Here is a 13,517-nt window from a genome sequence, read left to right on the forward strand (position 1 = left end):
TCTGCTTAGACACTTATATTTCACATCAGCATTTTTGCGGGATAACTTATTTCTTCTCCTGACTTTCTGGCAAGTGGCGCTTCACGTGACGTAAGCTGCAAGTCCCCCGTATTATGCCATACAGTGACTTCCGTTATGGGTTTTCAAAGTAAAAGTTCCTCACGTGATTTGCATGTAAACAATGAAATCAACCCCATTGTTAGAAACCGACATAAAAACAAATGTATGCAGTGGTAAGAACAAAGACAAAAAAACCCCCAAACAAACAAAACATGATACTAAAATAAAGGGTAATTTACCTTTGATTTTGATTTTTGTTTATTCGAACTGCGTTTGTTTAATATACTCTGTGTTTGTTTAATATACAAAGATCCTCGTGCCCAAGACACTTGACCAAGCGTAGAGTGCTCGTACACAGCCGTGACGTCATGCGGAGAAAAAAAAGATTTTTCTGGGCTTTGGTATTTAAAAAAAAGATTTAAACCCCATGCCTTAAAAATATACAATACAAAGAGTAATAATTGACTATGATTATAGCTGGAGGTGTCCTGTCAACAGTTTTACAGGCGTCTCTTTTACAATGGTGGTCTATGGGGGAAAGGCTTTTTGGGCCGCAGGGGATTTTTCGCTGCAATACCGCGAGTGACCACTGGAAAAAAATTGGCTGCAAGATCTGAGCGGCGGCGCCGTATCCAGTTCTACACATCTATGGAGGAGATATGTGGTAGTCTGCTGCTCTCCCCGGATCGGCAGAGGGGGTGGAGCAGTGACTGGGATGGCTCGGAAGAGTGGGTAATTGGCCAAGTACAATTTAAAGAAAAAGGGGGAAGAATTAAAAAAAAGTTTTTTTTTAATTTCCAGAAAAATATGGCAGACAGATCTCATTATCAGCCAGTCAGACCTGGTTATAATTCCACAGAGACTGATCCTGCTGATGATTGGAAATTTGTCAGGAAAGTTCAATTGCAACTTGCAAGCAAAGCAAGATTTTCAGATAACTTTAATAGTCCAGTGTTGATGAGGCCAGACAACAGGAATAAATGAACTCCATCCTAGTGGGACAGTCAGAAACGAACACAGCCAAGCACCGGTTAGTGCTATCTCTCTTGTAAACCATGGATAAATTTCTCGCATCAAAACGTAATGTCCAATTTTATCTTTTACTCCTAAACACACAGCAAATTCACAAAAATGTGGGGAGTAAATTAAACTGCAGCAGCCCAGCTAAAATTGAAATTCCGAAGGGTGGGTTTAATATATATAATAATAAATAGGATCCATTATGTCATTACAAAAATCCTTGAAGTGCTTCAAGTAAGGTAGAATGGAACTGCAGATGGGAAGGAAGAAAGATGGCAAATGCCTGGAGAGGGGACCAAAATAGTGCCTTCCTTATGTGAATCTGGGAAACAGTTTTTAGGTCGAATAACATCCATCAGAAATCACAAGTGAGCTGTAACCTACATTATGCAATGAAATGACACACTGCCTCATGCGTTCTTCCCCCAAAGAGTGAGTTTTACAATGTGCTGGTACAAGCATGGTACCATCACAGAACTGTTTGCAGATCCCAGTTTGGAATAAGTCACGTCTATCGTCAAAGTGACACCATGTTTTGGATTTTGTGAAGTGAAACCAATACAGTGCTGTATATTTCAAACACCGTTGCCAAAACTTTAACAAATTACCACCCGGACATACAACTGACTTATCTAATTACACAGACTGGTACATCAGTAATGGAGGTTCAAACAGTTCAGATAAATACAATGCTTTTTATTTTCTTTGTGAAACACAAAAAATAAACCAAAACAGGTGATGGTGCATTTAAACATTGATGTGTAGATCAATGAATTACAGGCAGGACCAAATCAACTCAAACCACTGTCAGCAAAATACAACACAGTAAAGACCATGTGTGTGTGTGTGTGTGTGTGTGTGTGTGTGTGTGTGTGTGTGTGTGTGTGTGTGCTAGTGTGTGTCTGTGTCTGTGTATGGAGGGTGTCTCAAGATCACAAAGACCCACATAAATACAAGCAAAACAAACCACAAAAAGAACACAACAAAGGATTATCAAGTTCTTTTTTGGGGGAAATGCTGATTGTCAGTTAAATGAAATGGTTTACATGCCGATGTTATCTGGCAAGTTGCTTTATAAAAGAGAGGATGAGAGAGAGAGAATGTTCAGGGTGACAAATAACCCAAGGAAATAAAAGGCACCTTCACCAAACTCTCTACAAGAGTCATTATACCATCTATGTCCAAAGCCAAATATGCACCAACTCTCTCTTCCAAAAAAACATTTATTTTATCTCTGAACAATTTCCCTTAAACTTCAAAAAATCCTTGGTCTCATTTATTCTTATTCTTACATTTTGACAGAGCACACCACCTCAGATGAGGACAGAGAATCCTTTTTTCCCATATCAGGCAGAGTTGAACAAAACTGAACAGTACACAAGAGCAGGAAAGTAAACTTGTGAATACAAAGGTGAAGTGATATTTAAAGTGTAGCTGCATGCAGTTGCTGTTGTTCTCCACCCACCCCAACAAAACAAAATCTCAAAAAAAAAAAAAAGCTGACAGACAAGGTTATAGTTAGATACAGGTACTTTAAATGAAGACTAATTCCTCTTTGTACATCCTGGACAAACACTGATTACAACAGAGAAAGGTACCTCACTCTACAACTCTTAAGGATACTCCAATGATTCAGTACCATGCTGAGATGCAACTGCAGTTGCAACATCGATATATGCTTATGGAATGGCACATCTAACCTTTATTTAAAGCAGCGTTGCGGTGACTGATGATGATGCCTTAATACCTCTCTAAGCAAATCTACACAGCTGTCTAAGAAGCTAGTCAAATGCCATTTGAATTCACGGCGACACTCCAGAAACAGATGGCAGTAGAGCATCACTGAGAACTACCACATAACTTTTTGTACGCTTGAGTCGTATGGCCATTAACCAAAATGATACACGTTTTGTGAAAAAGGTGTGCAAACTTCTGCAATATTGCATGGATACAAAATGTTGATAAATATTAATTTTTCTTTACTGTGAGTCTGCTTGTGATGGCTCAATTCCGTCACTTACATAATGCAGTAATTACCATGCAATAAGGTATCCTACACCTCAAGGTCTGACATACCAATTAAAGTAACAACAATGGTTTTAGAGTGATCTACTCCTCAGTACTAAAATCAAATTAAAAAAAATTAAAAAAAAACAAGCGAGGTGCATACCGTTTTAAAATAGCCAGGGGCAAATGAAGAAAAGTATTAACAGTATTTATTAACATAAGGCAATGACACAAGTCCAAAGGAGACGCTGCTATATCTTAATGGTAAAATTACATTTCCCGGGGCTTCAAACAGAATGAGCTTAAGTAAAGCAGGTAACTGCAATGACATTGTATTTAAAAGAGCTGACAGCAAATCATCTAGCTGAGAAATTCTCATTACAAACTGCTGTGGGGACTGGGACGAGATTCATCACCAAGTGGTACATGCAGCAGCTTGAGATGAACCTCACTAACCTTTTGCTTGGGGTCTACCAAAAACAGCCTTTGGGTCAAAGTTCAACTATTGCAGAGATTTGCCTGAAAGATTTTAGGTGGTATGAGGGTCTTTTTAGAGGCATACATTGGTGTTAAGCAGTATGGGAGGCGTGCTTTGTGTCTTGTGGTTGAACTACCGATGTAAGAGTCTGGTGATAAACAGAGATGGAAGTCATCCTCTAGATCTATCTGTCAGTGGATCTGTCGTAGATGAAGCTTCATTGTTCACGGGGGGGAAGACGAGACTGGAGGCGTCACCAATGAAGAATGTATATGTCAGCCATGAGAGACAGATTATTCCCGGTTCATTCTTTTTCTTTTCTCCTGTTAGCTTCTATTCTGACTTCATTATCAAGCTGTGTAGAGGTGGCAGTATTTTACAATCAAACAGGAGCATTCGTCCGACAGACTCTTTTTCAACTTTCCTACTCTGCTCTTTCAGTTGCTAAAACCTGTCCAAGCCATACCTTGCTAGAACATTCCGTTATGAAAGTCGGGTGGGACATTAAGCCCTGCTCTAGCCGTTTCCCTCCACAGTTTATTTTGGGAATTAAAGTAAGCATGTGAAAATTATGAATGAAATGATATACAAGTCAAACATCTGCTGTCAGCCATAACATTTGGATTCATTAAAAAAAAAAAACTAAAAAAAAATGTTGCTGTAGAAGTGCAAAACCTTGCTAAAACCTTAGATTGTCCATCTTAAGTTCATTAAGAACCCTCCCACTTCTTATCCCTTATATACGGTTCCAGCTTTAACACCAGACCATAGTCATTTTTGGTCCCTTTCAACAAGATCGATAAATTACTCTTAATTACAATTAATTTACATGCTACAAGAGTCCCAAGAAAAAAGGCACACTGTCTAACCTGTAGCAATTTCATTAAGGCCTCAGATATAGGAACAAAAGAGAGAGGACACTGACCAGATACAGAAAAAAACCAAGTTTAACGAAAAGGAGTCCTTTTCATTTCTTGGTATCAGTCAGGATAATATTAGCTGTGACAAACATGAGGCAGAAGCTGGCCCACACTACAACAAACCACACCCAGAAACTGTGACGGAATGGGGACTGGTGCTTGTTGACGGCATCCCTGTCCATCACAGGCTCTAGGTGGCGTCTGCCATAGTGCACCAGTAGAGCTGGGATGACATACTGGATGCCTGTCCCGGCATAAGCCCCTGTGATACCCACCAGCGATTCCAGGTTGTGGGTGCAGAAGGCCACAAGGATGGGGGGCACCAGGGTGATGAGAGGGAATATGATGCGGTCCACCAGCCAAGGGTAGGTGCCCCCGTCACGGTGAAACAGGGTCTTCCAGTTGTTACGCAGCGTGACAGCGATGATGGGGAAGTTGGTGCTTATGGTGAAGACGGGGAACAGCCCCAGGAAGTAGCGGAGAGCCGGAATATCAAGGACATCACAGTTGTCTGTGAAGTTCAGTGTGTACATGTCATGCAATAGGGAGCTGTCGAAACAGAAAATAGCAGTGAAGGAGAGGAGGACATAGAAACCCATAATGAGGACGTAGTCCGCAAGCAGCAGGGTGCCCACACGTTTCTTGTCAGAGATGGGTGTCACCAGGGATGGGAGAGAATGCTGGCACATGAATGAATAGACGCATACTCCAAACAGGTTGGGGACCCCAGAGATTGAGGCCACAGGTGGGTTTCCCTCGCCTCGACCTTTGCCGATGCGGAGTAGGGCCAAGATGATCATCATGGTGAAAGCTGTAAAACAAAAGAAAGACAGATAGTTCGAGGGACACTCTGTGGCTGAGAAATTAGCTGCAGAGGTGACAGCCAACAGAGAGGCATAAACCATTTTGTTTTAAACTTGTCTTTACGGGAACTTAGGCACTTTACATCAACCACATCAAAATCCTAATTCACTCAGCTGCAGACTACTTCAGAGCAAGCCATAATGTCCCTGTGTTTAATTCTGACATAAAATTCTAAGTAGAAGAAAAAAAAACCTACCAAAATCTGCACTGAGTACAATAATACTTACACAATTAAAGTCTATCAGGGCATCTCTGAGAAATTATTAAAGACATTTACAGAGAATGGGATTTATTTTTTATTTTTTGCGTATTAGGCATTATTATTGTGTACTTCCCATCGCCACTGAACGGAAGAAAAGCAGTTTTGACCATGAATAGTTGATGGGCTCAGATATTACATCAGTCCTGGGTCAGTTTGGGGTCAAACCCTAGAATGATCCCTTTATCTTGCTCTTCCCTAATCCAACCAACTTTTACCCATCGTCCATCCCTTCACCCCACCCCCTTTATTACTCCACTACTGAATAAAAAAACTTTTTAAGGACACGCCTTGTGCCGCTTCTAATCTTAAAGCGATAAATGTTGACATGGGAGGATTGTTTAGATCTTAATGGGCTGTGGGAGCATGCTGAGCTGGCCAGGAAGGATAGGATGGGCAGATGATTCAGTCTCTGCTATGTCAACACACCCACAGACATCTACTCCTCTTCACATCAGTCATGTGAACGAAATGCCATAGATCTGACCAGAGACAACATGCAGTTGGGTGCAGTTTTATAACTTCTCTCCCTCACCCTCCTCCTATATGTCATTTCAAGCTGGTGACGTTCCAAGGAAAATGAAAATGGCAAATGTCATACCCTTATATAAAACCGGAGATAGACACCAATTAACAAACTACAGACTGATTTCATTACTGTCACAATTCTTGAAAATATTGGAAAAACTAGTTGCTGCTAGACTAGACAAATTCATTGAGAAGCACAATCTGCTGACCAATAGCCAGTATGGGTTTCGGCCAAATAGATTGACATCTCTGGTGCTCATTGAATTAATTGAAGAAATAACTAACTGCATAGACCGAAAAAAGTTTGCTGTGGGAATAATTATAGATCTAAAAAAAAGCTTTTGATACTATTGATCACAATAGACTGACAAATTGGAAAGGTATGGTATTAGAGGGGTGGTTCACAATTGGCTAAGAAACTATTTATGTAACAGGCAGCAGTTTGTAATGATAGGTGAACATAAATCATCATGCATGTATATTACTTGTGATGTACCCCAGGGGTCGGTTTTAAGTCCAAAACTTCATGCTGTACTTAAATGATACATGCAAGATATCAAAAATATTGAAATTTGTTCTATTTGCTGATGACACGAATATATTTTGTTCTGGTGAGAATTTACAGCAGCTTTTGGAGGTGACCACAATAGAAATGGAAAAACTAAAACAGTGGTTTGACAAAAACAAATTATCTTTAAATCTGGACAAAACAAAGCTTATGTTGTTTGGAAATTATAAAATAAGCACTAAAGTAAAAGTAGTGATTGGTAATGTCCAACTAGAAAGGGTATATGAAAATAATTCCTAGGTGTGATACTAAACCACAAAATCTGCTGGAAACCTCACATACATAAGTGCGAGCATGAGAGAAAAGCAAGCCACATTCTGGATGATAAATCATTGCACACTCTGTATTCTTTATTTTACCATATCTGATCTACTGTGTGGAGGTATGAGGTAACACTTACAAAACCAACCTACAACCATTATGTATACTACAAAAAAGAGCCATAAGAATAGTTAATAATGTAGGATATCGTGAACACACCAACAAGCTATTTTCAAAGTCAAGTGCCTTGAAGTTCAGGGATTTAGTAGAATTTAACGTAGCAAAAATAATGATCAAAGCAAGAAACTGTCTTCTACTGAGTAATATACCAAAAATATTCTCAGATAGAGAAGGGGAATATAATTTGAGAGGGAAATTAAACTTCAAGAAATTATGTGTTCATACAACTTTGAAGAGCACCAATCTGTGGGGTAAAATTGTGGAACAGTCTCAGCATGGAACTCAAACAAAGTACAAACATAACACAGTTCAAGAGGTAGTACAAAGGACTAATTATCGAGAGATATAGGGATGACAAAGAGTTGTGTTACCTGTCTAAGTTATATTTATCTCTCAACTTTTCTTATTACATTTTTTATTTCAGTTTTCTTTCTATGACACCGAGTGGATTTCATAGAATGGCATCCACTCGGGTTGTACGTAGCATTGAGATCTGTTTATTCTTGGTACATGACATTAGGATGTGTTTTTCTTTTTTCTCTTTCTCTCATGTGTTTTTGATGCGTTTTATTTTTTTCTCCTATGGTTCACAGTAGTTGAGTTTGTATTGTACATCACAACTTACATTGAATTTGAAATACACAGTGCTGTGGGAACTGAGTTTGAAATGTATAGTAGCTTAATTAACTTAAGAGTAGGTGAGAAGGGGTAGGAAAAAATAAGTCTATACTTCCTCATACTCCTTTTTCGAACATGTAACAAATAATCTGATGCATATGGAGATCTGTTCGCTGAGTTTGACGTGTGGATTTGATCACTTCAGATTATTGGCAATGGCTTATCTTTATGTTATAGCCTGCTTATTTACATGTTTGAAATAATTCATCATTCATTCATTCATTCATCCTCCCACATGCTACGTCCCCCTGGTGAAACTCCTCACTGCCAGGTGAAAAGAAGTGGCTGGCAACTCCACATGTATTGGAGGAGGCATGTGGTAGCCTGCAGCCCCCCCCCCCCCCCCGGATGGGCAGAGAGAGTGGAGCAAAGATCGGGATGGCTCGGAAGAGTGGGGTAATTGGGCGGATACGACTGGGGAGAAAAGGGGGGGGGGAATCCAAAAGAAAAAAAATAGATATCTGGCCCATGTCCAATGTAATCTCTGGTTTAGGAGGTAGAAAGCACGGTTGTGGAAATTATCTACACTCACACCTCAACACACTCTTTATAGAGAGAGATGGTAACATGCTTGAACGACAATAAAAGCCCTCAAGGACAGGCGTGTTAGCACACCTCAACAGTAGGTGTCTGGGAAATATCCAAGAGACATCCCCCCTTTACTATTACAAAGGAAATCCTGGTAATCACTGCATGGCACAACACAAGCAAACATAATGCATGTTTTTAGAAGGGCAGCCAAGAGTTCTGCTATGGCTTCAGTTTACATTGTGGCAGTACGTTATCTTTAATTATTGTTGTCCCTGAACAGGTGCCATATGTTTATCATTATACAGGTTTCTCGGTTAAGCGAGGAGACACATCACCCTATATTCAAAAATGTTGGCTGCAATACATACTTTCCTGCTTCTCTGTACCAGAGAAATACATCCACAGAGTGTGAAAGCCATCGATGCTACAGATAAGTCACATTCACTCCTTAGCTTCTCTCTCTTCCTTCAACCTTTTCTCTCCCTCTGACAGGCACATCCACTATGTGTGAAACATCCAGCACAGCGACCTACCTGCCAGTTCTGTACTGCTACAGTAAGCTGTACAGAAACATGCGGTAAACGAAACCATTTTCTTCCCTGTGATTAATGGTACCATGTTGTACAGGAAGGAAGGCAGGCAGCGAGCATTTAATTAAGAGTACCTCAGGGTGGCTGGGCACCACTACATTACCTGGAATAATAAAGCCTATTTTCTTTCCCTCACCTGCCAATTTTTTCAAGACAGACTAGCTTTTTTTTTCCTTTTTAAAAAATTAGACCAGCTAAGGAAGCTGTTTAAAAAAAAGATGCTATAGAACATATCCTGAGTTTCTAAATTAGCATGGGATACCTTCTCTGCTAAAATCTTAAAGAGGGTATGTAATTTTTTACAGGAACTAGATGCCCCAGACAGGAGATGTAAAGATGTTTAGCTTCCATGAAAACAACTTATGTCTAATTCGAGGCTGGGAGGGAACTTGGTTAAGTTGCAGCAAAGTCCAAAAGCTGTTTCTTACAAGCAATCCATCACCGCATTAGTGGGATAAATGAAAGACCAGGGAGAAATGCAAGCTCTATATTTATCTTCAGGTATTTGTGATCTTTATGTCCGCCTGATAGAAAAGGGCCTCTATTGAGTTTAAAGGGAAACAATCACTATTTTTAATATTATCTCTCTCTAGGTACACTCATGAGCAAAAACATTATGACCACCTGCCTAATATACTGTTGGTCCTCTGTGTGCCACCAAAACAGTGCCGATCTACCAAGACATGGACTCTACAAGACCCCTGAAGTTGTCCTGTGGTATCTGGAACCAAAACATTAGCAGCAGATCCTTCAAGTCCTGTAAGTTGTGAGGTGGAGCTGCTGTGCATCAGACTTGTCAGTCAAGCACATCCCACAGATGCTCTTCAGTCTGAATAGTTCACTTAGATGAGTGATGGAACGTTTGTCAATAAATGTTGTGTCCAGATGAACTGATTCAACTTTCTTTGATTAAAATTGTCAATAAAAAAAACACTTTGAGCAGAACCAACCGAAGCAGAGGGTCCACCTGAAACGTCCAATGTCTTGCTTGAAAGGGGGAATGGGACTGGAGATAAAAATCCGCTTGACAGATTTTTTTAAACAGTCAAGAAGTTTGCTATAATCACGTTTTAATATTTCAGTCGTCTACTTTGGAACATCATTACTGCCAACATAGACAATTACATTATGAGTGCAGGGGTGTTTGGCTAAGAGGTTGGAGATTTTATCCAAAATGTCAACCTTTGTTCCTGGGAAACAGTAGTTGACGGCCGATATTCTTGATGTTTCTTACAATTGAGTCCCCGATGACCAATGTGGTAGCAGGTGAGGCTGGTGGTGGAGTTTGAAGCTTTGGTGAGGGAGCCGTAGATGGAGGATAATGGTGCTCGACAGGTGCAAGGGGCTGAGAAATGCCCCAGGGTGCTGCAATGAACTGTGGTTTGGAACGGCAGATTGTGGGGATAGAGGATTTTCCAGCCCAATCTAAAGGAAGAACCAGAGGTGACGGTGAGTGGCTGGACTCACGAGTCAGCAGGAGAGGTGATGGAGAATGCGAGTCTCTAGTCAAGGGGGGAAAGTCCTGAGGGTCAAGGGGACTGTATTTATTTTCCAAGTGGATATTGTGAGTTGGGGGCACACGAGAAGGCACACCCCACTGCTTTTGTGACTGCCAGCTATGAACCAGGGGTCAGCCTGGGATGGAGTGAAGCTGACTGGGGCTATGGGTTTTGCCCTGTGAAGGCAATTTGTCTGCCATATGTTGGTTGCTTACTTTTAGTTTTGCCCCTGTATGAGCTATACTATGTTCAAATCTAGTCTATATTGCTTAGATAGATACTTAAAGCTCATGTGTAATAGAAAAAGGTAGTGTTATAAAGTGTCTTTATAATGACCTTGTTTTTTCCCCCCTTTTTTGTCTCAATTTAGTGGTCAATTGACCCTTCGTCAAGTCCCACCCATGTCCTGCTTTCCTATGTTACTGCTGCTACGTTAGACAAACAAAGCTTTGAGGGGGTCCATTCCCACAGAAAAAATTGAAAACTTGTACGCGTAGTTAACATTAAAACTCATAATTTTGATCCTTAAAAAACGTAACAAGCATACAGTGAACAAGTGTGTGTACAGTGGAGGGAATAGCCAGCACATAAAATCTAAAAACGGATTAAAATTAGGTATTTTTACCAATGGCTGCTAACATTAGCATGGCTGCTAACGTTAGCTGTCTAGCCTCCATAGACTTGACATTAACTAGTCTAGACTCTATTAGCCAGCATTTCTGGAGCCAGGGGTCTCAAATAACTTCTAAAGCCAGAAAACAGGGACTTCAATATGCTGTGGAGCGTTATGTTCACGATGTGGCATTCACAGCTACATCCATAAATGCAAAATGCTACCACTCAATAAAAAAACAAGATAAGCCTCATTTGCTGTCTGTGGAAGTGACGGCCAATGTGACTGTCACAGGACAGAACTGCTCATATACTGCTGGGTAAGTAGCAAAAAATATTATATCATGTTTTTATAGCAAAGAATACGTACTACAGGGCTCTCAAGTCTCACGCATTGGGCGTGAGACACACGCATTTCAACTCGTTCACACGCTCACACGCCACACCTTGTATTTCTCACACAGAGAACCAGGGTAACGCCCACCAAGTTGCGCCGCTATTTTTTATAACAGCGGAACAGGTATGAATCAAGTGGATTCCCCATAGGTTGAGAAGGGCCTGCCACGCACCAGCCAATCAAATTAAAGAATATAGCTGCCGAACAGCCAATCAAATAATAGCATTGCTGTATCCGGGTAAGCTTTAGATATTCCCGCTACAACAACTTGACAGAAGAGGACAGCTATCTACTAACTTAGTCACAAATCCGAAGTAGGACGACAACGACGTGGGAGAAGACCATATCCTATGTGTACAGTAAGTTATCTCATTATTTGATATCCGTTGCTGGGGAATATTGTCTCTTTTTACTCTCTATGAATATTGTGTCCAGGCAGTTGGTTTAACCAGAGTGTGTGAACTAGCCTAGTTAGCTTAGGGTGACCAAACGGCCTCTTTTCCCTGGACATGTCCTGGGGGGGCGGGTTATAAATTCATGAAAATGTCCGGTTTTCTGTGGTAGGTTTGCGTGTTGCTGAACTGTTATATATTATATTTTTACCGATCTCAAGCAAGCCAGCTGCTTTATCAGCGATGTTAATGGCAAGACACTGCTACATGTTGCCTAGCAACAGGTGCAGAGGAGTCTGTGAGGTGGAGAATCTGCAGCCGTCAGTATTTAAAGTTTAAACATTTCAAACGTCACAGAATTTAAAACGACTTCCCCTGAAACTAAACTAAGATATTGATATTATATTAATTTCTGGCGTTAGGTGATATTAGCTAATTTGCGACTGTTGCTCAGACATGTTGATAATTAAACAACTTTAATCTTGGTGAAAATTCCTCTCAAAAGCAAATGAAGACATCTGATCCTTTTTAAAGAAGAACCAAAGTGTCAGTAACTGTTTACACATGATTAACTGAGAATGTTCTGTAATTAATCCAAATATTAATCTTTGAAATTAGTGTGAGAATTATTTACTATTTAATGCCAACCCTTCCTTTTCCATTAGTGGCTCAAGAGCAGAGTTATTATAGTATATGTGACATTAATGTGCTGCTACTTGTATTGTAGTAAGACATGAGTATTATTTATAAGCTAAACTAGTCACAGCTTGTCCAACTGATTTGTTTGACTATCAGGCATCATTTTATTCTGAAAATCCTGTCAGCAGCAGCCTGAGCAGCACAGAGACACACAGACAGGTGAGCTGCAGCCTCTCAGGTGAGTTCTGGTGTCATAGTGAAAGATCTGGGATCTTAGTTCGGGAGTTGAATGAAAGAAAAATAATACAAAGTTTTTGAGATAGTGTGAGCATCACTGTGGGTCTGTGTCATGAAATACACAAACTGAAAGCCAGAATCTTAGGTGAGGTTAGAAAAGCTCACAGCAGCTGTTACAGAGCAGCAGATTACCTACAGGTTTCTATACATTTATGTTATTATAACATTTCATGTGACAGAAGTTATGTTATTTTTAAAAATTAAGTGTGGTCTCAGATTTAAGTATTCTATCAAAATAAAATGTAAAAATCAGAGAAAAAGCCATGATAATAATTTAATATGCAGGTCAGCACATGCATATTCATTAGCGAACATGTTGCAAGTGAGACTCTTTATGTGCCTGGAAGAGAAAAGAGACAGAGAGCAGTTAAGTTAAAACCAAACCTACACCCACAGGACCATTAAGCATGTACTTAATGATGAATTAAATAAATATTTTTATTTGTATGAATTTATGTGTCATTTATCAGATCAGACCCCGTCCCCACCCCAACCAAACACCCACCACCGCCGCTGCCAAAATCTCACTCTGAACTCAGTTCAAAACTTGAGAGCCCTGGTACTACTACCCTGATCCTTCCTCTTAGCAGATATTGTATTGTATTTGTAGTTTTTGTACTGGTACTTCAGCGCTGGTTAGGCTATTAGATGCTTAGCAGTTCTCTTGACTAGGCCTACCTAAATTAAATGAATTTATTATGTTGCTTTGGATAAAATCATCTGATAAATGGCTGTAA

The 13,517-nt window shown here is 40.2% G+C and overlaps 1 protein-coding gene across 1 annotated transcript in view; it reads right to left on the reverse strand.

Annotated features, from left to right (window-relative positions):
• Window positions 1-1,767: 1,767 nt before the first annotated feature.
• tmem104 (transmembrane protein 104) overlaps window positions 1,768-13,517 on the reverse strand; it is a 181,560-nt gene continuing 169,810 nt past the window's right edge. The window contains exon 10 of the mRNA XM_056288305.1: window positions 1,768-5,296. Coding sequence (XP_056144280.1) covers window positions 4,533-5,296 — 764 coding nt within the window. The 3' untranslated portion in view covers window positions 1,768-4,532. The remainder of the gene's footprint in view (window positions 5,297-13,517) is intronic.

The sequence above is a fragment of the Lampris incognitus genome, chromosome 10 (genome assembly GCF_029633865.1).
Source record: "Lampris incognitus isolate fLamInc1 chromosome 10, fLamInc1.hap2, whole genome shotgun sequence".
Lineage (NCBI taxonomy): Eukaryota > Metazoa > Chordata > Actinopteri > Lampriformes > Lampridae > Lampris > Lampris incognitus.